Here is a 27910-nt window from a genome sequence, read left to right on the forward strand (position 1 = left end):
GGATGCCGGGATGCAGGATGGGAAAAGGCGGATTCCAGCTGGAAAACCTTGGAGATTGGGTTGCTGAACACTCCCAGTACTGCTTAACGAAAAGTGAAGTGGATTTTTCTGTTTGTTCTTCTTTTTCTATGTACTGCTTAATGTTTTGGGACACCGCTGAATTTAGTTTGCCTCGTTTGGGAACAAAGTGAAGCTCTACAAACTCTGACTCAGGTAAGGAATAAATGCTATTTGCCGTCCTTCAGCTGTGGAGGTAATTGCAATAATTTTTTAACTGCACCAAAAATGTCTTCTACTGCTTTAAATAATTTAAGATATACCAGTGGTTAGGCTATGAATTTCATACGTATCTACAGCATCCTTTGGGCCTAATATTCATAGAATTTTAAAGTAAGGGAGGGCAACAGCTGAGTTGTTCACAGTTTACATTGGAAGAGGAAAATCTCTAGATTTCCTGGGCTATACCACAGTTTTCCCAGGTCACGTAACAGAAAAAAACACATGCTTTTTTTGTAGTTCTGTTCTGTAATATTTAGATAATGTTGCCAATGTTCACTCATAATGGAAAAGGGACTGAAATGATACTGCAAACAGCAGCTGTAAGCCATTTATGAAACAATTCCACTTGCAGCATGGAGGTTACAGTCTTAGTACAGCTTGCAGTGAGCAGGTGTACGCTGTGCCGTCAGTGTGCTCCAGCAATGGGAGGGCTGCCCTTGGTGTTTGAAAAGCTATGGTTTTAAGTGATCAACCCAAAGACAGGAAGCCCCCCCCAAAAAAACCTGCCATCCCTGGCTTATTGTACCTGCTGAGGGTGCTTAGGGTTGGAAGGACAGTTTAGGCAAACACTTCAGTGCCGTGCTCTCCTAAGTCCCAACCCTGGGCTATCAGCTTTTACAGCTCCTGTTCCAGAACACCAGCAATTTGTACTTGAGAAGTTTCTTCATCTCAGAGGTCCAAAACACACTATTTTTTTTCTGACAAAGTACTTTACAAACAGAGGCTGCGTGAAAAAACTTGGTTGAAAAGCTTATCTTTTCCTAAAGACAATGCAGCAAGAACCTGAGCCAACAAGTTTACCATACAGCTTGCAAAGATGAAGCATTTATACAAAAGAGATTAATTGATACTGCTTTTTGTGAAAGGATTCTAGTCTGCAACAGTGGAACTGCCAGTGTGCACAGTACCTTCCTGTGCTGGTTGTCATGCTGTAATAAAGATAAAGGAAGGAAAGAAATGCAGGAAAAAAAGATATGGGAGAAGATTAATTTCTGTGAGAAAATCTGTTCTATTCTCAGCTACCGAAAAAATTGAAAGTTGGTTGCTACTGCAGTTAACGAAGGTGCAGTTAATCAACGTGCTCCTGCCCCCACTGATTATAAATCATCACATCAGCATTTGTAAAAGCATGCAGTAATATAAATGTTCATGCTGGAAAAAGAACTAGACAAAAGCAAGGTTGCTCCAATGATTTACAAAAGCTTCTCATCTCCATTTAATTTGCGCCTTGTAACAACACTCAGTGTACCAGAAACATACAGCAGAAACACTGACTTGTAATTTACCTGAGATATCTCAAGGAGTTATTTTCTATTCTTAAATAAAGAGTGACCATCAGGAGAAAAGGACACAGTTTTAATTTAGTATATGAATGCCTCAGAATAGTACAGTGTACTGCAGTGCTGTATGTGAAGTCACAGCAATACATAAATGAAACGGAAAGCAAAAGATAAACTCAATTAACAAATCATTCCTTGTTTAGCTCAGTTATTTCTCAGCATTACAGCCACACCACATTAAGTACTTCCCAACACTCCACACTTTAACATAAGGTCATAGAACTGTTATTTAGACCTTACAAAGCAAATGCAAACATTGAAAACATGCCATGGGACAGCTGTGTGTCATTCCAAACCTGCAGCGTGCACAGAGCTGGGCTCAGGGCTACAGAAAGAGCTCAGGTAGAGAAGGTTACACCGAAAGAGTTAACAGGTTTGCTGCCAAAAGAAAACAGGTTTGTTTCACATCCTGCCTCTGTTGGATAAAACAGCTGAAAACAGGATATAGGTAAAAATCCCTGGTTTAAAGGCTCTCCTGATTTATAGTTGGTATGGAACCGAGGATTGCACTATGCATCCACAAGTCAATATTTCAATTAATATTTCAAATGAAAAATAGACAATCTTTTCAAAAGATCTTTTTCTGTTGGTCAGGTTACATTTTTACAGAAGGCTAGCTCTCACATTAGGCTAGCTAATATTTCAAAATTTATAAAAAAGTGGAGGTTCACAGAACAGAGATAACCGAATCTCCACGGTTGTCGTGTGTTCATCACTCCAGTTTTGACTCAGGTTCTAGAATTTTAATTCAGAGGTTCATATGTTAGTGCCAAGAAGAAAATGGGATTCCTCTGCCTGTGAAAAATGCGTTGAAAATGCTGAAAATGAAAATGTTTCAGTGCATTTTTTTAAAAACAAATGTCTTTCTTCTTGCTGTCTTTGGGGCTTTACAAATCGAAAATCCTACCCAGTGTAGCCCTTCTCCTTTACAGCAAAGCAGAGAGTGATTATTTCTGTAAAGTGGAGACTCGCTAGGACAGAGAGATGGCCAACTCCCAGCCAGAGAGGAGAAAGCTGTGGGCAGGTAGAAGGGCTCTCTGGCAGACTTATCTCTAGACAAGAGGGACAGCTGGGCCATTCCATACAAGATTAGGAGCTACATGTGAAGGAGTTATCAAGCAGCCTCTGTGAAAGGGTGGAGAGTTTATCCTGAGAAATGGCTGATTTGTCAGTAGGAAGACAGGCATGGTTACCTGGTACACACTGCAGAAGTTGTAGACACCATACCAAGGACCAGTGGAAGGGAAGAACTATTCTCCTGCTCCAACCTTGCTACCTGAAATACCAGGAGTTACAGAGCACCACCACAGCCAGAGGCAGGCCGAAAGGAGGAACCTTTTAAATTCTTTATTCTTGTTTCAAAATACAGAAAGACCAGTGCTCCTGCTCCAGTCTAGTTGTCACCAAAACCTTCCTGTTCCTGTGGGATTTTGCAAACATACTGTGTCAAAACCTAAGGAGAAAAAGCCCTCTGTTTCTGTAACGTGCTATTTTAAAAAGCCTGCAGTCTGCCTTCACAAATCAGCAGCACTCCATCCAGCTCTTCCCCACAGCAGGCACCCCCTGCCGTGCTCCCTGCACCCTCCCCTCTGCTCCCATACCCACCCACACCATCTGACACCACCTCCTGACTCCTCGTGATACTCACAGGGTGCAAAGCAGGTTATCTGCAGCACACACTGATCCCTGTCCTTATTGTGTAGGACAGTATAAAGGGAAATCCCACTTCCACTGAACGCATGGAAGATGCAGCCAAATTCTTTCTGTCTTTGTCCACATTTCTGAGTAATGCCTTGGCAGGAGCATTCTTTCCCCTTCCTTTTATGATGGTATCTGTTTTGAGTTTGAGTTCTGGAAATCCTCTCTTGGAGTGCAAAGTGTACCTTTGCGCTGCCTGAGGAGAATAGGGGCCTAATGCTGCTGTCATGCAAATGACAGGAAATCCTGCCATTGATGGGAAATGTTCCTGCGCTGACTTCCGCTTCAGAGCCAGAGTCTCCACAGGCACAGTCCTAGGCTTCCCCCTTCCCTTTGTAGGACCCCGAGTTCTGCACCTGAATTTAGAGATTTGCAGCATCTTAATGGATTCTACTGTCACTGTCTTTCAGATAAGTAAGAAATGTCTGAATGAGAACTAGTTTGCTTGTGTTAGGGCTACACCAACCAATCCCTACTACCAACAAGGTATTGGATTTTTTTTCACTACCTTATTTATGAATCCACATCACAATAGTACATTGTGCCTGTTTATTCAGTTCTGTTAGTGCTTTCATTAAAACAAACAAATACTACTACACTATACATACAGCAGTATCATCCAACTTACCAGTGCACTTCAACAATGAAACATATCCAAGTGGAAATTGAGAATCAAGGCCAAAAGCAGAGGGTAGGCTACTTTTAGAAGGACAACAATGGGATGAAACAGACTTGCTTTGCACATTTCCAGTGCCAGCAGCAGTACTGATAAGTTTAGAATTGGAATAGTTGCATCGTCCAGTAACTGCACTTAGAGATTACTCAAGATTCTAACAGGAAGAAAGCAGTACACTTGTCTTTGCAATACATCGCACCATTTTCCTTCTGTAAAATAGAGAGCTTTATTACCTGTCTTATATAGATTGATCTTCAGCTTCATTAAATGAACATTCCAATAAACAGCTACTAATTGAGGGAAGTAAAAATTTCCACCTCAGCACAGGAAATACCTCCACTGCACTTCGGATTCGGGCAGCAGAGCCACAAAGTGCAGCTCGGCTTGGAATGGGTGCTTCCCAAGCAGCCAGGCTGCCCAGCACCAACATTCCGGGTGTTCCCATGCCGCAGTGCCAGGCTCCTTGCAGGGGCTCGCTGCCATCACCTGTGAGCAGAACTCTCACTGGGTCACCCTGATGAAAGCCCTCACAGATCTCACTTTTATCACCTCCATAGAGACTTATACAATGTGTAAGTAACAGCACTGACAGCACACACCATTGCAGGTTCAAGTGGCAAAACTGCATTAAGTCACTGTCATTTCCTGATGGAAACAAAACCTAACAGAGAGCAATCTAGCTCTAAAAAATGTCATAAAACACAGGACAGCTTTCCTACATCTGAGGAATGAATTTCCTAGCTTTGCTTTTTCAGCACTGTAAGCTGGATATTTGCTTCCCTAGTTTTATTTTGGTTTGAAGCTGAGATTTCCCTGACTCTGAGAGCTAAACTGTAAGTAAAAACATTGAAAGGCTCATTGTAAATTCATAAGAACAGCAATAATATCATTTGTATCATCTCACAACACATGGGGATTTTAACAATGGAAATGTTCCAGGAAAAGACTGTAACTGTAGGGGTTGGCAGAAAAGGTCTTGAAGTTAATTAAGCCTGGTCTGGAAGTCTAGTTGAATAAGGGCAGGAAACAGAGAAGAATGAACTGACATTTGAATTAGACATTTAAAAAGAGGGAAAAACACCGAATACTAATAACCAAACAAAACAGATCCAGACACACCCTGTTGTTTTAGCCTTTTGCCCAGCCAGAAAATAAGAGATTTATGTGTGCTCTCTTTATCTGCCACAAAATTAATTTTCAGAAGAAATATCAACGCATGAAGTTACTGAGTAATCTGAATAATCTGGTCAAAGGAATTGGCACACGCATACAGCTAACATGTTTTCTCTGCTTCAGATTACTGCTAGCACGATAAATATCAGCTACAGTGACCTGCCCATGATGCTCATGTTAGAGACAGATACTTTCGCTCCTGAGCTTTTGTTGAGAAAGATGTAAAGAACAAAATTCTATCTTCTGCAAACACAGCTACATTGTACATATATATATTGTTGTTGTTGCATGAAGTGCCTCAAATGATGGGGACTTTTCCTTAAACAAACCAATTCAGTTAGAGCTCTGTGCCAGGAAGCCTCTCTGATACAAAAGCTTTATGTGAAAACAAAAGGGAAGTAGAAAAGCTCCATAATATATTATTCTCAGAGTCATCTTATTTTGTTCTAGCTTGGACAAACTCCTAAACATCCAGTAGCAGCTACAGCTAATCTCTGTGTACAGCTGAGCTGACCAGGAGCAGAATCAAAGCAGATTGATTCTGAAATGTGCACACAATTTATTGTGGAAAACAAAGCCTCTGGTTAGAGATGCTTGAGGAATCTTTATAGCAATCACAAACACCTCCAATATATCAGAACTGCTCCATCTCTGCAAGGGGATGAGCCTAGTAATTGCTGAAGGATTCTCCTGCCCCCTTTACACCCAAGCCCTACTCCCAGAATCAGACAATGCACTCTGCTGCTGCCAGCACCTACATCTCCACCTCTCCTTCCAGAGCACCTTGGGGAACAGAATCATTAACTGGCTGAAAGAAAGCAAGGAGAAACATCTACAGACACTTCAGGTAGTGTCAACAAGACTGATGGAGACTCAGTCCTCCTGCAACATGAGTGAGACCCTTCTCACATACAAGTAAACCAAACAAGATCATCACTGAAACTACATGCTTTCTGGATGTGTAGAAGTGAACAGATTATTTGCCTGTCTATAATGCTGGCACTTCATCACCATTTTCAGCATTTGTCCTTATCAGTAATTATCTGGATGGAAAATGTTTTCCTCTTAACTTTCTATTTTGTACAAATAATTCATAGGGAAAAAAATGCTAGCTCTTCCAAACTCTGCACCCAGGGCTTATTCCACTCATCTTATTAGCTCATTTCAGAACAAAAGGGCTATGTTTAAAGCAAAGTAAAACCCTCAAAATAGCTCAGATTTCAACAGCATTTGGCAACTGTCATCAAAAGATATCCAAGAACAAATTTTCTGTCATTTAATTGTTAGTTTCACTCCACAACATCTGGGGAGCAAAGAAATAATATTACTCGTAGATCCTACGAGCTTGATGGTTTAAGGAAATGGAACCCTTTAAATCAACAAAGCACAGAGATCTATGTGATGTGTGGCATGATTATATGAGGTGGTAATATTCTGTACCAAAAATGCAAGCTCCACTTAGAAGCTTGAACATGCTCACTGAATCCAGAATATGTGTTCTCCTTAGGTGTCATTTGACCCTCATTGCTGTGATTCCAAGGCTCAGGAGCTGTACAGAGATATAGGAGACTTGGTTATGGCCTTAAACCCAATGTTGTTCACGCTGTCAACATCTAAGAGAAAGCCAATATCTTCTGTTTATGATACCATATTTATTTGCTATAGAAGTGTCATAAATTAGTTTAATAATTTCCTTATGAATCGCAAACAAGCTTCAAAAGATTACTGCACTTACTCCACTTACTGCATATTTAAAACATTCTAAATCAATTTGGGGTCACTTTAGTGAAAGCCTATGTAGTAAAACATTGTATGACTACAGTCCTATGCCCTTCATAGGAACTCTTCAGCAGCACCAAACAGAAGCATTTCAGTGATTCAAGTACCATCTCAGTTTCAGATTTTCAGTTCTCTAGTTCCTCTACAGTCTCCATTATGACAAATGTTTTGGATTCCTGGAGGTATCTAAAATGACAAAGGTTCCACAAAGGCTGTCATTCCCTAAAGAATGCAGAACAACCAGGCACAAAGCCTGAGGGACAGACTCTTGTGCAAGGTCTGTTGTGATAAGACAGGGAAATCATTTTATACAAAACAGGGGAGATTTAGATCAGATATAAGAACAATGCTTTTTATGATAAGAGCAGTAAAGCACTGGCACAGGTTGCCCACAGAGGTAGTAGAAGCTTCGTAACTGAAGACATTCAAGGTTGGACTGGAGCAGGCTCTGAGCACCTGATGGAGCTGTGGGTCTCCCTGTTCACTGCAGGGGAGTTGGACCAGATGGCCTTTAAGGGTCCCTTCCAACGGAAATGATTCTCTCATTCTACGATATCTTCCAAACTGTTCCAGAAAAGGGTACTGTTTGAGGTTTCCTAAACGTCAAAATCAGAGCTGATTCACAGTGTGTGTGGAATGTAGACAGATAAATCAAGACCTAAGCCAAACAAGTGTCTATCTGTGAATAGGAAATCAAGTCCAAACCTACGCTAGCAACACACAGTCAATAGTTTTACAACTAATCCACTTTTTGTCAGGTGGGAGTCATACAAGAATGTAGACAGCACTCTCCAAACTGCAAATATGTTTTTGTGTGTTTTTCAAAAGCATGATAGAAACTGAGAAAAACGAACAGAAGTTAAATGCCCTCCTGCTTTTGTGGGCCTTGGTGCCTGAGCATCCCATAGGCTTGACTCTGAGCTTTCTCAAAAAAATCTCTACTTGTGAAGGATTTCTGCGATTGTATTCTGTCTTGCTAACAGGCTGTATATGTTACAATTCTACTGATAGTTACCAGGATCCCTGTAACAGGTAGTTCTGTAAGGAACACTATTTGAGTTAAAGTAATACTTGCAACAAAATCATTTCTTTTTGTCCTGGAGGTTATGCCTGAATATAAGGGGTCAGATTCAAAGCAGTGAAAGCAATTTTTGAAGCTCCCTTCCTACTCTCATCCTACAGCTTTGGGATTTCACGTAAAAAGGAAAAAAAAAAAAAAATCAACCTTCTCTGGACATTAGAAACAGCATGAATTATGGCCCAAGTACCTCAAGGAGATAACTTACTGTAAAGATCCCCTTAAGATTTGCTGTTCTTTGTTGATACTGAAGACAAAAAGCACTTAACCTCAGTGTCTGCTATCACTCGTTTGTCCACAGTGGCATAATTTCTCCATCGTTACAGTCAAGAGCCACTTGCAAAACCAAATGAGTTGTGACCCTACTCAGCAGCAGGTCGCCACCCCTTCAGTACAGCTGCTGGGCAGTGACTGGCTGGCAGAGACAAACATGAACTCTTCCAAAAGACTCTTCTATGCCTAAAGAAAAGCCTAGTCAGACTAGCATGAAACACAGTTTCCTGCCTGCTGTAATGGGTGACTGCATCCATAACACTGCGCTGTTGTTCAGAGAACACAAGCAGAGCCTCCTACAGGCTATTCTCCTCCGACTCATGCTGACAGTCTTGGTTTCGTTAATCTACCTAGCTAACATTATCAGGCACATCACTGATATAAAAGAGACTCCAGTGAGGCTGGAAGAATTTACAGATGCAAGATCAGATATGCAGCCTGATGCATCTTGCTTCCCTTTCAGGTTTGTGATGAGGTGACTAGTAGCAAAATGCAAATCTATATACTCAACAAAGGAGATCACTGTGACCTCTTATAACTTTCTTCTGCACACATTTCTCTAAACTGTGCAGGAAATGCCCTCTTCAACCATGCATTTGATAGTTTCAGTTCAGAGCCTTCCTCAGTACTTCCCGCAGCTCTTAAGCCCCCAAGTCAGCAGGTCACTTGCTGAAATGCTAGCAAAGCAATCAGGAAGCTCTGGGAGGGCATTAGTGTAATGTTTTGCTATTGCTTTTCACCATCCTTAGTGCATGGCTGTTCACTCATCAGTGTGAAGGTAGCTTTGTTTCTTAAAAACATATAAGTGTTTTTTTTAAAGGCCAATACTAGTCTTTGCCTCCCCCATTTTTATCTAGTTCTGTGCCAGAAGCAACTGAAAAACCAGGAGCCCTGTCTTGCTGCCTGCCATCAGTCTGGTGACCTTTGCTGGCTGCTGTCCATTCAGGAGCACTGTATTGGGCCATGTAATCAAAAGAAACGAATCTTCAACATACACACCATATTCATGGTGTTTACAGTCCCTTTAAACAATAACAAACAACAAATAAATTTTCATTTCTGAAAGAGGTGTCTGTCCTGGCCGAGGACTCCATCCAGCCATTAGATGCAGCTGTATTTTCTACCATCTAAGAGAAAGATAAGTTTTTATTTTCTTCAGAAGAAACATGAGGAGACAAACTGGGGGCCAAAATCAGACACAGAATCACCTCCTGAGCTCCACTGCAGAGCTCCAGTGCTAAGAAATGAGCTGCACCCCGTGCACACAGCAGTGCTCACACAACACAGAGTGACGTGGGCTTTTTTTGCAGTTGCACATTTGGTTAAAATGCTGCTGAAGCGGCTGTTCATTCAAAGCTATCACAAGTATAAAATGCCATTTAATAATCAGCTTTCAGGCAGGCATTTGCACTCCAGATTGTTTAGTCATCAAAGTGGCTATTTACTTGAAGGTACTATCATGCATATAAAAAGTCATTTCATAATCAGTTTTCAGGTAGGCATTTGTGCTCCCGGCTGTTTAGTCATCAGTGGAAGCCACTTCTCAGGTGTATAAAGCCGACATAAAGAAAATCAACACTGTAACACTAAGCAGCCAGGCACCGGCACGTTTAAACCAGCTCAATAAGCTGGAAACCAAAAAGCAGCACAATGTTCTCAGGAAAGAGCCATTTTAGAATGAATTATTGTACATTGTTGAGAGGATGTGACAAGACAGCTTTAATCAGAAACAAGAGAAATGCAGAGGAATAATTTACACAAAGAAAGAGCAATAGAAATGCTTGCTCCAAGTCGAACGTTGCACAATTTCCCAACGTGTCACTGAAGGTCGAAGATGTGGTTCCCATTCTCACTGAACTGGCTGTGTGCCCTTAACTATTCTCACACTGTAAACTCACCGGAGCAAAGGAGGACTGCGTTCTTGCAATTTAGAAGCCGCTGAGTACATGCAGCGCAGGTAACAATTCTGTCTGTGTGATTACTTTGCTGCCTTGTCTCTCCGGGTTTGTCAGAGCAGGTTAGGGCAATGTTGTCTAATTAAGAGATCAAAAAAATTGGGAGAAAAAAATCCGAGACTGCTGTTAGTGCTGACCTCAGTCCATCGACAGGAGATGGCAAAGAAATTTAAGTCCTCTGTGCTTCAAAGGTATCTTTTGAAAGGGATACAGCTTTTCATCTAGCAGCAGTACTTTTCACAGAGATCTGAGAAGGCTTTATCCATTCATGTTAGCACAGCCATTTGCAGTCCCTGAAATGTAGCAGTAAGTACTGCTAGGGCTACTTTCTTCTAATCATGTTTTGTCTGCTTACCAAATATGCTCCTTTTGCAAAGCAAGCTAAGCATGCATTAAGCTACAGGCATTGCAAAGAAAAAGATAATTCATCCTCCTCACATTTGGTGGTTACCTTTCTATTTCTCACTGCCTACTGCATTCACACATTTACCTTTGGTCTTACACATTGTATAAATGAGAATGTAACAGTAAAACTAGATTCTGCAAGGCAGAGTTGTTTTGTTAGCTGACACTGAGTCAATCTGTCCTCATTAAATCTAATGTGGCTTCATTACGAATAGGAAGTGCCCAGATCTTGAATCAAAATAAAATTTTTGCACCTGAACAACATCGAAGGTTGAAGAGTTGGCAAATTGAACAGAATTTTTGCACAGAGCCACCAAGGGAGGGGGCAGTGGAGGGGACAGGGAAAGGCTTATAACAACACTTGTGACAATACAGACCCCCTCTGGGGCCAGACCCAGGGGAACAACACCTAAAATCCCCTCAGCGTTCACCTGAACAGGAGATGGGGGGCAGCTGAGCCCAATGCTCTCCCTCAAGCTTGGCGTTAATCACAACTGACTGAATGCAGAACTGCAGATATTTAGTGCTCCCTGCACTTAGATTGCTGCAGGTGGGACAGCTGGGATTTGACTGACAACCAGAAGCAGCAACATTTCCAGTACCATGGAACAGAATACAACCTATCTTGTATTATTCTTTTATCAGTCATTTTGTTATTTTTTTCTCCCCAGAGAAACTCTCAATTTTGTAAGGGATTTTTCATTTTAATTTACGTTGTTCAGTTTCTAACCAAGATACTGTAAACAAAAATCATCAAGTTTCCAGCTCAACAGTCAATAATCATTTACTTTCCAGCTTTTTCTAACAATCAGATAAGCAAGTTATCTGAACAATATAGACAAAAACATTTAAAGAGGTATTACAGGGGATCAAGAAGTGCCCATTTCTTCTCTGGTGTATAATACAGACTTCTAAGCAAATTCTTCTTAAGCTATTCCATATCACTACTTCCATCTTGCCTGGAATCCACCTCAATTGCCACAAAACAAAAACTCTCTAAGATTAGTACAAGACCTTAATCTGATCAACACATCAGTTTAGCTATAGACACATGCATATTTATCAAATTCTTCATGCAGAAGCTTGGTTTAACTTCTATTTAACATGCAAGCATAGAACAAGATTTGTAACTAATTAACTTAAACTTATGTGACGTAAGCATGAATAGGTAATTTCAGAACAAGAATCAAGCCAAGTAAGAGGGGAATGCCAGAAAAAAAAACCAACAAATGTTCATTAGAATATTCCATCAAATGTATTTTCATTGAATGGACACTATTTATTTTTGTTGCTCATCACACTTGTTTGACTTCTTACTCAAACAAATTGCAAAATGCAAACTTTTAATCAGTACATCTTGACTTGATTTTTTTAACAATTACTTCCAATCTGCAAAAGAAACTACACTGTATGTATCAGGTGTCTTATAAATCAGTTTGAGTACCAAAATTTCTTAGTTAAATGTCTATAGTGCCCTGCAGATTAAGAGTTATTTGCTGAAATAACTCAATACAAAAAATGAATAATGTTGGCAGAAAAAAATATCATTCGCTGCAAGAAAATTTAAGAGCGTCACGAGAAGCTTAACTATTTCAATAAGCCATTCCCCTGCTAACTTTAAGGAACACTTACAGTCCTTGCTTAAAGTAAAAAAAAAAGTTTGAATTATTGGTAAGAGAGTGCAGCAGGGCCCTGCCACCAAAAGTCTGTACATGCTGCCAACGAAGGGCATTCTGAAATGCTGTGATGAACTAAGCCACAGATCCAAGAGCTGCAGAATGGGGAACTCACACAGTACCACAGAGGAACAGACTGCCCTATCAAGACCTGCATACTGAATACCCCTCAGAAGGACAGGGCACAGTGCTCAGTGTGCAGTGTTACTCCTACTAAAACAAGAAATTTTGAGAGGTTCCACAGATGAAGCTGAAGCCGTGCTGTGCGAGAGGTTCTTTGTCTCAGCCTGACATATGAAGGGCAGCCCCAAGCTGCACCAAGCTGCTCATAAAGGAGCATTTACCGCACCATGGAGGCTAGACATGTATTGACAATCCTCTAATGAGAGATTAAAGGAAGGGAAACCAGCTCAAAATCCGTTAACATGAAGACAGGTCCACCGAGTGGAAGAGTTGGCTCAAGCTTCAGCCAAAATATGCATTCATTTCAAAGACTCAGCCTAATGCAAAGAGGTATTATTAAAAATATGCCCAATGGACATCTTAATCTTCTCATAAGTGCTTTCTGTATTGATGGTCAAGTTTTCAAACAAGGTCTGAACTGTGAAACACGTAGAGAGTAGCCACTTACTTCAAGGGAGAGTTTGCAGAACAGATCCTCAGGAACAGCCATGCTAACACCACTGCCCCTGAGCTCCTACACCCATCCCAGTACCCTCAGTACAGATTGAAGCCTTCAGTGCCTAACCTGCAGTGCCCCTGCCTGCGCTGCGGTTAGCAGTGACATCCTCAGTGCAGGCTGGCAGCATCCTGACGACTCAAGCTTGGGGCACAGCAGGCCCTGAACTTCATGTTAGTGAAAACAGGGCCACTGCTAGGAAGGAGTTACCACAAAGGTCAGCAGATCTCTTTACAAACAAAATTCATTTCAAGATCAGTATGCTTTAATTGAGATTTGACATTTGAACTAAAAATGTGTTCTGCAGGTCTGTAAATGTATCAGTTGCAGTGAAACAAATAGCAGCTCAAGTGGGCAGTGTTGTCCTCAGTTTCACCAGCTAACCTCATCACAGCAATCATCCACGAGATCCCACAGGACCACAGCAGTGAGAGGAAATGGCAGATGAAACACTACCATCTGTTTTTACTGAAGTACAGACCATACCAGCTGACGTTAGCCAAATGGTTTTCCTTTGGTTACCACATTTTGTAACTTAATGAACAAAAGACAGAGCACGGCAGCATCAAATTCAGTGCCTGACAGTTCCAGTTGTAGAATATTTGAGAAATACAAACAAAACAAAGAAAAATCAATAAATCTCACTCATTTTTTCTAAAAATAAAGGCAAAGTAAACACATAGAAGAGAAAGAAATTGCTGATTCAAAAACTTTCATATACATCCCTAAAAGTGCACAAGCCATAGCTCAGCTATTAAACAGAAGCTTGAAAGGCAGCCTATTTAGTCCTTTCCTAGACATTCATAAAGGAAGGAACATTCCGCAGGTCATGCACAACTGTAAAGAGAGCAAAATTTCATGGTAAATAAAATCTTTTTACTGATAATGCTGCTGCACCACAGGGTAACATTGATTACCTAATTACCAAAGTGTAATTTTGACAATCTCAACAAATCATGCCAAAGATATTAATTTGATCTAATATCTAACAACACGCGTGATTTCAACTTCTCTGTCACAATTAACTTTTACTTTTGATGTATGTACTGACAGCTCCTAAAAGCTAATGGGAAGTCATTTATGTGGAAGTTAATGTCTGATTATTGAAGCGTTTAAGTTCCATGACAGTGCTTTACTTTGCATAGGGAAAATTTAGTGGAAAAATGAATCAGCTTTTCTACATGAAATGAACTCAATCCGATAACCAGACCTAAAGTTTGCTAATATTAACTTACGATGTAAAAAAAAAGGGTTTTTCCTGAAAGTAATTTTATGAATTACTCTTTTGTATGTGCTAAAATCTAAAATAACGGATAAATGAGCTTTATTTGTGCCTCCATGCATTTTCAGACACAAGGAATTGATGCAATAAACAAGCCCTCTGAGGAAGATAATTTGCTACATTGAACCTTGAATAGATTGAAATTTTCATAGGAATCATTTTTTCCATCAACAAAAAAAAGTTTTATTTTAAATCAATAGTTTCTATATGAAGATATTGACTACAGAGTATTTTGTGTCAGGTCACGTCAAAACACTGCATTTCAGTTTGTCAAACTTTAACGTTTCACTTCAAGTTGAGTTAACATAAACTTTGACCTGGCTCAGCCCTGGTGCTGCTTCCCAGGGCAGCTCTCCCTCACGAGCTACAAGCAGAAGCCAAACTAAATTTTCTGAAATGCACAAAGGGGCATCTTTGCTACTGAATGTTCTCTTCAGATGAACTGTGTAGCTCAAGAGAGTGCTGAGTTTTATGATAGCTTTAAAAACTTGCATTTTTTATTTATTCAATTTTTGAGTGCTTTTTACAGCTGCCGAATCATCTGGTTGAAGCTGCTTTGTGTTGCGGAAGGTTTTGTGCCTGATATTTCAATTTCTGATTCTAAGGCAGATTGAAAGAAATACAGAAAGTAATCAAACTTTCCTCCAGAAGGAAATTCAGTTTGCTCTTCCATGCACGCTTCCTCTGATGAATGCGATTCTGTTGTTATTTACATGGTTCTCGTGCTCTGTATTACTCCCTAGGCTCAGAAGAAGATGAAGAAGCTTATTCTGCTTTTCTCACTGTTCTTGGCCCCAGCATTCTGTTATAAAGAAAACCAGAAAACAAAACAAAACTTTTCTTCAAACAGTACCAGTCATAAACGACTTAAGAGAGACTGGATATGGAACCGAATGCATATCAGAGAAGAGATTGATTCACCATTACCACATCACGTTGGCAAGGTAAACAGCAGTCTTTCAGCAGTGAATGATGGAAATGCAGAGAGCAAATGAGTGTCCTGAGAAGTATTACCTGTTTGCAGCTTAGTAGAATTAAGGGGGAAAAATCAGGAAATAGAAATGGGACTGATGTACTAACATCACAATCCTAAAATGGGTGCAGAGTGAATCAAGAACAGCATCAAAGGAATTCCAATTCTTTTGAAGAATATAAATACATTTTAGAGAATAGCAAGCATGGAGCACCTGCAGTGAAGAAACAACTGCATTGCATGCAGGTGCAGATTTAGGAAGAAGGTCTGGCAGATGATGTATGTCAATGTTTTTCTGGTAGCTCTTTCAAAAACCTGAGAGATCAGCTAATAAAAACATACGTATCAAAGAACATATAGCTTACATCCCTCAGCACGGACACAAAAGTAAAGTGCTGTTTAGGAGTACTGTTACACAATCAAAAAATTTGTTTCACAAACTGAAGGAAAACAATTTTTGAAAGTAATAACAAGCATTGACCTGACTGCAAACTCATTTTCTTCGGGGCAGTGCTCATAAAATCCTGTGATTAACTGCACATCACCCAGACAAAGTTCTCCCAGTCTAGTCTTTCAAACTGAACTACTTTGACACTTCTCAGATAAATGCAGTTCTACAGTTTCCTTCCATGTACAACAATCAGCATCTGTCAAGGCTGTTATGGTAAAGTGAAACAGACCTTTCTGGATCAGTGCTGCTCACTGGCAGAAGGCACGAGAGAGAAAAGAGGCCACCGGGTACTCAGCTACTGCAGGATATCTGTGTTTCATTTCAGACCAATTCAGCAGCGGATTAAGGAGAACACTTTTATTCCTGGTGCTGTCCTAAATAAGAGTTATTCACGTTGTACTGTGCTCTGTTGTCTTTCAAAAGTGGAATGCGTCTGATTACTTTTGCAATGTCTGTGTTCAGTGCATTGCATTTACAGGATTGAACACTCAATAAATGCTTTTAAAAGGCCACAGCACCAGCATGGCCAAACGGAGTGACAACTGCAGGAATATGCTGATAAGTCTGGATTTTATCCTTGATGATCTTGGAGGCTTCCTTTTGCATGTTTATCCTTAGATTTTAGGCAATCTTGGAAGCTGTACCTTTCACACCAAGTAAGTAAAAATTAAGAAAGGAGGCACAGGCTGTACTATCTTTGAGACAAGGATGAGATTCTTTCTCCTGCTACATCTCCCGACTCACAAGCTGTTGTTCGGCAGCACCAGCAGTTAGAAGCATGATTAAGTGTGTGGAACGAGGAAAGAGAGTTTTAATAGCACACTTCAAAGCAGAAAACATAAATGAAAGAATGTTCAACAGTAAATGACAACTACAGGGTAAATCAAATCCCCAATACCAAACAGCTGCAATTTATGATAACACCAGTAACAAAAGACTAGAAAATCTTGGTCAAACCCAACAATTATTGATAAGTAGCTTGCTGAAACAAGAATGCTGATGTAGTGCACAGAAAATTGTGGTTTAAACTTTCTAGCAGTGTTCTTAGAGGAGTGTAGATAGGTAAGAATCATCAAATTAAGTCCAGATTAAAAAAATAATAATGTACAAAATTATTTGGGATTGGATTAAATTACATATAAAAACGGATTAACGTTTATTCCTTTTACCCCACCCTTTTTTTCATAGAATACAATCTTAAATTTGAAACTGTGGGGTGAAAACTTAATCTCACTGTCATAACCATGACTCTAAAGACCAGCTATGAAGAAATGGCACGTGACTAAACACAAGAAAGCTGACAGTTATAGCAGGAATTCTGCTAAGTGGCAAACAATGGAGAAAAATGCTAAACAATGTTTGTCAGTAGCTGCAAATAAAGATTTGTTTCTGTAAATCTGTGAAATCCAAGCAAAATTCCACTTGGAATTCAGCTAAATTCCAAAGATTATTTGCAAACAAGTGTAGCTCAAACAAAGTAGTGGTTCCTATATTTCTGACACAATGAGGCTGACAATTTTTATCTGTAACTGCACGAACAATTTATACCTTCAGGAAATGTGACTCACAACCTCAAAATAGAACCTTCCCCATATATAAGCAAGCAGGTTTCAGTCTGGGTGAAGTTTCATCCTGTAACTCTGGATGGCTGTGGCTGCACTGCTGGTTTGTCCAGTAATATGCCAGCTGCCATCAAAATTCCCAACGGTTTCAAACTGAGTCTGAATAAGAGGTCAAGTTTGTGTGTATCTTCTGGTAGAAACTGTTTTGCATTCAGAAGCCACAGCTCACTTTTTTCTCTTTGAATTATACTTTCTAGCTCACATCGAGCGTAGGGAACAAGAATGCTATGTATATTATTGAAGGTGAATCTGCCAACACCATCTTTAAAGTGCAAGGGTACGACGGCGACATATATGCTTTTGAGAGGCTGGACAGAGAAAAGAAGGCAGAGTATGAGCTGACAGCGCACATTATTGACAGAAGAAACAACCGATCACTGGAACCACCATCTAAATTTATTATCAAGGTTTATGATATTAATGACAATGCTCCCATTTTTGTACAAAAGGTATTCAATGGATCTGTCCCAGAAATGTCACGATTAGGTAAGGTTCTTCCATTACTCACTTTCCATCCTTTCCTTGGCTGAAAAGCAAAATTTATACTAAATGTGCTGTTTGATAATCCTTTTCTAGGAACCTCAGTTACCAAAGTGACAGCTGAAGATGCTGATGACCCAACAGTTGCAGGTCATGCCACAGTTACCTACCAAATCATTAAAGGAAATGAATATTTCACAGTTGATGACTCTGGTAGGTCAGATATGTCAAATGTTGACCTTATGCTTATAAGAAAATTCAATTTTAAGCTATTTTCTTTCTGGACAGAGGAGATATAAAGCCAAAAATTTACTTTCAACTGTAATTTGGAAAGATTTTTCATTCACACTAACACAGTGTCACTGTCTACATCTGAAAATGAGCCAATAAAAAGTCAGGATTTTAGGTATCATGAGGTAAATGACAAGATCAGGTCAGGCAGCTCCTACTGATTAAAAGACCAATAGGAGTTGTCTATGTTTTCAGTTTACCACAGATATCATTCCTTTGACCAAACAGAAAAAGAGGAATACATTAAGAAACAGCATTCCTAAAGAATATCTGACAAACATTCTTAAAAAGCAAAGAGTAGATAATGATTACAAACCAAGAAAATTCCCTACAGCTTTCCAGACTTGGCACAGGAAACTTCTCAAGTCAGCATACACCTGGAGCAAGTCAGCACATACAAACAATGCATTTTATTAGGCTAATTTTGAAAGTTTATTTCTGGTGTCTAGTCAATAACTCAAACCTTTGCTTACCTAAACTTTTTTTGTTTAAAGTTTGTCCAGATAGAAAAATAAACTCATCATCTCTTGTAAGCTGGTTCTCTGGAGCAACTAAAGCAGATAAAAAGGTGATCAGACATACACTCCAGATGCTGTAGTGACCAAGCCTAGACATTATCAGCTGGTTTCTGAGCAGAAAAGATAAGTTTAAAGAAATGTACTGTACAAAATCTCCCAAATGTTTTATTATAGAGAAAAATTTCTAATAGTTTTGCCTTAGAAAAATGTAACTGTAAGACTGCAACTTGAAGCTGAATGTGTGGCATAAGGTAAAAACTTGCTTTCAAAATCAAGAGATGTGGAAACATTGCAAAATCTAATCATATTCAATATTATTTTTTTAAGGCGTCATTTCCACGGCCAGAGCTGATTTGGACAGAGAGAATCAATCAACATATGAAATCATTGTTAAAGCAAAAGATGCTCTCGGGCTTACGGGGGAGTCAAGCACAGCAACAGTCATTATCAGGTTAACAGACATCAATGACAACTTCCCAGTATTCAAACACCGTAAGTAAAGGATCATTTGGAAATCAAGAAATGACACGAAAAGAAGAAATTTACATGAGGCATCACGATTCAATTGTTCTTTAAAGTGAACAAAAGTAGCTCACGTATTCAGAGGGCTTTCTGCATTCAGCACTTCCTCCATTTACTGGTTGGAGAGTATGTAGAGCAGAAAGTAAAAAACAGTATTAACTTTGGTAACTTTATGAAGAAACCTGACAATTTCAAGAAGTATGTAAAAAAAAATTGCAGCGCTGTCTGTAGAGATCAATAACACTGAATTCTCAATTATTCTGTGTATGTCTGTCTATAAACTAAGAAAAAATTGTATGTAAGTTCCAAGTTCCATGTACATCGTCATTATGACCTGTTTGTTGATTTTTTTTTTAAACAGCATCATTTCATTTTAAAGTTCCTGAAAACGTTTCAGTAGGAGGAGAAGTTGGCCGAGTCGAAGTTGAAGATATCGATGAACCACAACACAGACATACAAAATACAGTTTTGTCAGAGGAGATTACAGGGACACCTTTGAAATTGTAGCAAATCCATTCACCAATGAAGGGATCATTAGACCAAAGAAGGTACTTCTCCCAGTAACAAAGAAAGATACCATTTTGTTTTGCCATGTTTAACAAGTGTTTGATTGAGTGTGGAACTGGCAGCAAGAAAACATGGAAATGCATGAAAGCCACAGCACAAAAGGTATTCAACCTGAAAACCTCGTTCTGTAAGCCCTGTGAGGAGAGCAGGTGATTTACCAGCCCATTTCACTTGCCAAAACTGGGAAAATCTGCAATTGCTGCAGAGTGCAGTGGGGATTATGCCAGATGTGCAGGCTACATGCTTCAGGCTCCCCCCAAATTCCAGATATTTGATGCTTCAAATAGTCTGTGAAAGCAAGAGTTGAGCTGACTGACTCAAAGAATCTTTCCCTTCTGCAGCCAAAGAAAAACCAAAACAGGAATGTGAACACACACACACCTCTATTATGGTTTGCTCTTTGTTTTTTAATTCTCAAACCTACTTAATTTTTACCAAGGAACATTCCTGCACTATGCAGAGCACTTCCAAGCCAAAAAGTTCATTGATTTCATTGATTTATGGTGAAAGAAAAGGACAGAGGACTATAAATTACTGTAAGTAATATTCAGATTGACATGAATGTGCGTTTTTTTTTTTTAACTTCCAAGCATCTACATGTAGCTATCAGTACTAGAAATACTATTAAGGGAAACTTCTATATAGAAAAAAAGCAACAAATATCCTGAGACTTGTAAATGACCAACTGTATGCCAACAGCTTTCCATCACCAAAAACAAGCCCACCCTTACCTCAGGGCCTGAGGCATGTGATGCTATCAGCCTGTGCCAAAGAGCAGCACAGCAGCAGGGATCTCACACACGCACTGCCTGAGGCAGAGACAGCCTTCACCAGGCAGTGGGCAGTTTGCCTCAGTATCTCACAACACGCTTCAGGCACAGATGTACAACAGAATTTTAGATATGCAGTCAGGTGAGGTGCAATTTCAACTGAGAAATAAGCACTGTCATTTCCATGTACAATGTCCACTCAAACAAAAATACAGTCAGCACGATTAACTACAGCACGTTTCACAGTGCGTTTTTATAATCTTGGGTGATAGGGAACGGGGATCCAAGCTTTGAAACACATGATAGCAGATAGCATGAATCTGTTCAAAACCTGAGGTACAGCCACTCCATTTATGAAAGAGAAGGTCAGCTTGGATATGCTTTCCAGAGTCTAGTCAAAGTGCAATCTGCTAGTATTTTCCAACAAACGTGACAGCACAGAGCTTTAATTCGCATTTTACCCAGCCATCACCAAAGAAGAATGTCTATGTTTGTCTTTCTTCTAGCCCTTGGACTTTGAGAAAGTAGCAGAGTACAGGTTTGACATTGAAGCAACAGATCACAACGTTAACCCTGCCTACTACAAACCTGGTGGCTCCAAGAGCATTTCAACAATTACCATTGAAGTTACCGATATAGATGAGCCTCCTGTCTTCACCAAACTACCATATGAATTCAAAGTACAGGAGAATAATCTTGAAATAAAAACACTTGGCTCTGCTTGGGCATATGACCCCGACGCAGCTAAACGGAAGATCAGGTAACACAACACCAGCTTTAGTGGTTCTATTGTTAAGTAGAGAATTTGCTAACAATTCCAAGAATTTGACAAAGTATTGAGACACTGACCTTATTTTTCAGACATTTGCAAGCAAAAGAAAAATCCAATCTGACTTTTCAGCCACTGCAGCTGTGGATGCATACAACAACCAACAAACACGAACACGTTACTTATGTACATAAACTCGCTAATAAAATACCTGTACATTTATGGGAAAATACACAATCCTGGATATCTTTACATGGTTATAATAATCTGCTGTTAAATTTTTTATTTTAACAACTTTCTTGAGTATGTGCTTTGTAAGGAAAAGAAAATAGACTTCTTAAACAGTGAAAGCCAATAATCTGGGAACCTCGCAGACGGATACGTTGTGCTCTCACAGCTTGAATAACTTTAGGAAAATGTTCTGAGGCTCCCTGGTCATGATATCAACGTAATTTTTTATACAACCACTCTCTGGCCTTTTCCTATGAAGAACTGAAGTGAAGCGTAATATTCTAACTCTTGTAGTGATGCATCTCTTTTTAAACAAAACAGATTTGTTCGACGAAAAGCTAGTCCTAATGGAGACTATGTGAGAGTATCTGATACTGGAATTATTCAGCTTCCTAAGCCCCTGGATAGAGAGTTCAGCTCCTCATACAACATCACTGTGGCAGCCCAGGAAATCCTGGAGGATGGTAAGTGCTATCATTTCTTTACTTGAAAGAAATCAGTGGGTGATTTTACAGCTGGACTGCGCCTTATCAGGAAGGAAACCACAACCTGACAGCTTCTTTCCACTAAGCTAAGAATGAAATGGATGCTTGCAGGGTTTGCACAGCAATCTTCAAATCAGATGAGTACCTACAAATAGATCAAACACTTTTAAGACTCGGCCCCTTGCTATCACAGAAATGCTTTCGGCTTGTCTAAAGGAATGACAGAGGCATGAGGAGAGGAAGAAGCTTGGGGAACAGGCAGGAACCTGTGTTTGGAGCAGAAGTATGCCAGCCTATTTTCGCACTCACACAGAGCTACAAAACGTGCCCAGCAAGCTCCCCAGACATTTACGCACGGCTCCACTGGGTTTAGGAAGAGGGGTGGGCTGGGGCAGTTCCCAGTTAGATTGGAAGAGGTCAGACTCTTCTGCAGAGTGAAGGATATTAATAATACTGGGCACTCTGTGCCTGTGGCCTTAGGGCCAGAGAACAAGGGACTCCACAGTCACAGAAAATGAAGAATCTGGGAGCCAAAATGAATCGTCATTTTCTTCTTCATAGCTCTTCATGGTTTAGCCCACTATGAGAGTTTTGAGAAAAACATCTGAGTCTGTCAAAGGAAAAGCTTAAATGAGTGATGGAGCTAGGAGTTCCTCATTTTTGGCATGTGAGAGTCACAGAGGTGGGCACAATCCGTGGCAAGGGCTTTACAGCACCAAGACTCCAGCCAGTGCATTGCCATTGCTGTCATTTCAGGCCGTCTTTCTGACAGAGAATCACACGCACACGTTCACGTCATCGTCATTGATGAAAACGATAACGCTCCAGAACTCGTTTATCCTGAGGAACCCAGAGTGTGTGAAAATGCTGCGCCAGGAAAGGTAGGGCAGGAGGAAGGGTCTTCCTTAAGTACAGATGGGCTGGCTGCACAGTTCCCCTCCCTATGGGCTTTTAAGCCGTACATTATGTATGCTTCTAAGCATGTACAGTATGAACGCTGGGCATTACCAACTAGACTGCAAAGTAAAGCAACCTTGCATAGCAAAAGTTAGTAATTCCAAGAAACCAGAAGTTACTAAGAGAAACACTGCTAATTGTGACATTACTATAGCACCTACTGATGAGAGCACCTGCATGCACTACTAGCAATAATACTTGCAGGCTTAGATGTTTGAGCTCAGATACAAGTAAATACTTGCATAGCCTATATGCATAATGTTTGATTAATTAAGAGATTTTTTCACAGACTGGAATCTGATGAAATCATCTGTTAGAACATGCAAGGTATTATTTCATCTTTAATGTAATTTTTAAATTACCTTTGGGACATAATCATACACGTTTTTTCTACTTCATACATCTAACGTATCTCAGATTGAGATTTCAAAACACTGTGTCATTGAGGAATGGCAGTCTCAATGGCATTCAGTGAATGAGCCTCATTTTTTTTAAATAAGTTAAATACTTGAGAGAGTGTTTATTTAGGTAACTAAATATTTAAATAAATAAGTATTTAGGTAACTAGAATATTGCGGTAACTAAATGAACATTCGATAACATACATCTGAGCATAAGACTTTTTCATGCTTTAATGACACAAGATTTCATCTTTTGTTTCCTATCTCTGAATGAAAGAGAAAAACAACTCATTTTGGAGAGCTATGTGGAAACTACTTGCCCTGTAAGAAATGGAAGAGAAACTTCTCAAGATATCTTTGCTCTGCCCTTTGCTGAAAGGTTATACTGGATACATAGCTCAGCACTAACTTATATACTGCAAGCGTTTTTATCACACAATGTACACTGGAATTTATGACTTCTCCCATCTTACCTTTATAGGTAATCATCAGGATTTCAGCTACTGACAAGGATGAAACATCACCTAGAGGTTTCTTCAGATACTCTCTAACCACAGAAGATAGCAACTTCTCCTTGATTGAGAACTACGGTAGTGTATCCCTGAAATGCATTTTCTCAGACAGCTACAGCGAGACAGCAGCTCAAGGGGGAGGAAGGCCGTAGCACAGGTCTACAATTGGGCCACAAGAGCTAAGCAGATATTTTGAAAGGCTTAACCCACTGAAAACAATGTTGGCACCCAAGCTTCTCAGGAGTCCCCAAAGGCTTGCTCTATCAAAGGCAAAGGTGTATCAAATGACTTATAATCTATAAGGAAAATCAGGTAGCAATTATCACTTAACTAGCTATTGTTACTTCTTCCAGATAACACAGCTAATATCACTGTCAAGTATGGACAGTTTAATCGTGAACTTGCCAAAATCCACTACCTGCCTGTCATCATCTCAGACAATGGTGATCCTGACCTCAGCAGCACAAACACACTTGTTATCAGTGTCTGCAAGTGCAATGAAAAAGGCGACTTCACTTTTTGTGAGGAAAGAGCTAAACAAGTTGGAGTTAGTATACAAGCACTGGTCGCAATTTTTATCTGTATCTTCACTATCATTGGTAAGTCATCAGACTTTGGTAATATTCTTCAAGGTGTGGGAATTTTATTTTTCCTTTTTTTTTTTCTTCATTGAGGTCCAAAAAAGTTTTGTGGCTATAAAATGGTCATGACGGCAGAAAAACTCTATTTGATTCATTTCACTTGCTCTATTTGGCCTGGTAGTGTAGTTGCAACTACAAGCATGCTCATTCTATTGGAAAGACTGGCTCACTGGAAAGGTCACTGCACGTATGCATAATACACTTGATTTAGTGTCACTAGGCTCACGTGCAGCTATAAAAAGGAAAACTGTACTGAGGCAATAACAACAGTATTCCTGTTTCCAAAGGCTGAACTACTCTGGAAACCCTTTAAGCAGTACAGTGAACGTACATACATAAATATGTAAATAAGAAGGACAGTACCTATTTGTTTTATTTGGAACCTAATCATAGACTGGGCAACATTCTTGTATTGCTTGAGAAGAAGCCTCCTTTGCAGCTACCACACAAGCAGCATTTGATGCCTGGCACTAAATATGTATGTATCACCTCAAGGCAGCCATCGATAGAATCCTTCAGTGCACTTGCAACACTCTGCACGTGCACCTGTGATGCCAGCTCCAAAGTCAGTTGTGAAATCCTCGCAGAGAGTTGCTTTGAGAATGTACAAATCCTACAGATCAGCAGTATTTTAAGTTTTAAAAATAAATAAAATATCTAAAAAACCCTTGGAAAAAGCCCTGAAATGCATGTTTGTTATGCAATACATCTAAAATGCAATTTGTTTTACTTTGTTACTTCTCTATTTACAATTGCTCACATACATTTCCTTCACAGTGATTGCAATGCTGATTCTTCTAAGGAAGAGACACAAGAAGGATCTGAGTGGACTCAGGAGGAACGTGGCAGAGATCCACGAGCAGCTCGTCACTTACGATGAAGAAGGTGGTGGTGAAATGGACACCACCAGCTATGATGTGTCTGTGCTCAACTCTGTGCGCAAGAATGGAATAAAGCCAGAAGTGGTGCCTTCTGCATACGCACAGGTCCAAAAGCCTCCTGGAAATACAACTTCTGGTGCTGGAGAAATGGAAATGATGATCGAGGTTAAGAAGGACGAAGCTGACAACGACAGGGATCTGCTGCCATATGACACACTTCACATTTATGGCTACGAAGGGGCCGAGTCCATTGCAGAATCTCTCAGTTCTTTGGAATCAGGCTCTTCAGACTCAGATATTGATTATGACTTCCTAAATGACTGGGGACCTAGGTTTAAAATGTTAGCTGAGCTGTATGGATCAGAAACAAATGAAGATTTTGTGTATTAAGTTCACATTAGCCACAAAATGTTCTCCCTTCCACTACAGATAGGTATCAAGAGCCCGCCAATGGCCAGAGAAGAATTCACAGCTCTTCACCCAGGCAGTACTAGGATTTCAAACAAGAAAACCTGATAGCAGTAGGGATTAAACAAACCACACAAATAACGTACTGGCTTCCCCAGCACTGCTCTTTTTGCCAGCATTCTGTTCTTTCCCCAGAATTGCTGCTTGGGGACCCAGAGTCTCCTAGGACACGACTCCTCTCCCTGCCTCAATAGATCCTTCTCTTTATGAAGTGGTATTGTCCCTGGCTTCTCCTTCATTTCTCTCATCCTGTGCTGCTTTCACCAGCACGAGCTCAGGATGACCTGCTGGAACAAACAGGTTTGGTGGCAGTGGGAAAGAATGTTTTTATAACCTCCTGCATCTCCAGCCTGCCTGTCCTGACAGTAACATCTTTATTGATACTCCACGCTTATGCTTACCCAGCAGAGGAAAGAAGGAACATATGGTTTATCACTTAATATTAGAAACAATTCCATCACTTTCAAAAAAGGCAAGATTTTTCCTTCTTTCCGATCTATTAATTATTCTAGCTTTATAGTCTTTGACTACATACATGAGTTACTGCAGATAAAATTAGACAGGATTTTTAGAGGCATAGTCTGGTTTCATCTCTCATTTTTAACAGCCTGATGATGATTTCAGGCACTTTTCTGGAGTGTGAGAATTTCCTCTAGCCAGCAGCAGAATTGTCTTTTCTTTCTGTAAATAGGACTTCAGTGTTACTCAATGGAACATATCCTGCAGGGCAGGAAATGTAGACATCAGGGGAATGTCGAGACTCCAGTACTGTAAATCTTTCTGGATAGCAGCATAGGTCTTTCTGGATCTCTAAAAAGGTTGAGTAAGTTTTTTATTCAACATTATTAAAGGAAATGTACTATTTCAGGGACACACAAAGGATGGGCCTTATTACTGTGAAACTGTTTTAATTTTTTTTCTAAGCAGGTACTGTAAAACGGGTAGGAAAATATTGTAGAGTTCCAAGCCAGGACACTACACACCTACACATTTGTCTGCGTAAGAGAACCACAAATGTAAGTAAGGTTTTGGAGCAGCAACTGCTCTGTCCACGGAAAGCACGTGTTCAGCTTCATGTCTGATGAAGAGACACACCACGAACAGAATGAAATTTCCCATGCCTGACGTTACCCAGCCAAAGGCATCTTGTTACAAGTGGGTCTCTTAGGACAACAGCCTGACTCTGGCTTCTGTCAATGCAGATTCCTGTTCTCTTCAGCAGGACCAGAGCCCTACTACACAAACACTCAGTTTTGCAGAATCTGTGCTACAGCTGTATGTATTAGTTTAGACCATTTGATTATTTAAATTTGGGAGCTAACCACATAATACTAAATCTTTTTTTTTTTTTTCTTCCTAAAACAATGCAGTGGAACCTCATTAGTTTCCTTTTCATCTGTTCATGTCCTTTCCCTCCTCCACAGTGCTTTTGTGGCAGGACACAGCAATGCACGATAATACACTCTCTTCTCAGTCCACACAGCCATAGGAAGCTGTCTACTAAAACATCTGCTAGACACAAACACATAACTATCATCAGTGATTCAAATCACTAACATTTTCAAATACGAACAAAGGGAAAGCTAAGTAGAATCCAGCCCATCAATCACATCACCTTTGGATCAGATCTCCTATAAAAAAAAGGGAATCTGAGGATGACAGCCTTGATTTTATTTGTAAATGTGTGTCCATTTTCTACTGTTTTGCTTAATCCAGCCAACAGTGTATGTTATTGAGGTTCCACATGTTAGTATATTATAGAGAATTCTAACTAATACTACTTACCATTTAGGGTTTTCATCAGTAATTAATGTATTGGCAATCAACAGGTAAAGTTAGTTATGAAATTATTTAGTGTAGTAAATAAAGTACTTCGGTAAGCATCACCCAGATAGTATTATCTGTAATTGCTGTTTTCAAGCTTGTTTTATAAAGCTATTTTAAGGAATGCTGTATCAATTTCCACTGTATAAAGACATTTGCACTGGATATTTTCTTTTAATATTGCTGTACTGTATTTTTTCTTTGTCCCTCTGACTACATAAAAGCCACTCTCACATTTGGATTTCTGTTGTGT

General features: G+C 39.9%; 1 protein-coding gene across 2 annotated transcripts; it reads left to right on the plus strand.

The window, feature by feature from the left end:
- The first annotated feature begins 20 nt into the window (after positions 1-20).
- Positions 21-27898, plus strand: CDH5 (cadherin 5). Of its 2 annotated transcripts, none has more exons than XM_052686665.1 (12): positions 21-213; positions 15037-15237; positions 17537-17825; positions 17916-18032; positions 18956-19120; positions 19512-19699; positions 20995-21248; positions 21810-21952; positions 22730-22854; positions 23813-23921; positions 24197-24442; positions 25262-27898. In XM_052686665.1, the coding sequence occupies exons 2-12, from the start codon at positions 15049-15051 to the stop codon at positions 25753-25755; spliced, it is 2319 nt and encodes a 772-aa protein (XP_052542625.1). In that variant the 5' UTR covers positions 21-213; positions 15037-15048; the 3' UTR covers positions 25756-27898. The 2 variants fall into 2 exon arrangements, with proteins under 2 accessions (XP_052542625.1, XP_052542626.1); XM_052686666.1 differs by lacking the exon at positions 21-213 and adding an exon at positions 10143-10253.
- Positions 27899-27910: the final 12 nt, after the last annotated feature.

The sequence above is a fragment of the Tympanuchus pallidicinctus genome, unplaced genomic scaffold, assembly GCF_026119805.1.
Source record: "Tympanuchus pallidicinctus isolate F22 unplaced genomic scaffold, pur_lepc_1.0 scaffold22, whole genome shotgun sequence".
In the NCBI taxonomy this organism is placed as follows: Eukaryota; Metazoa; Chordata; class Aves; order Galliformes; family Phasianidae; genus Tympanuchus; species Tympanuchus pallidicinctus.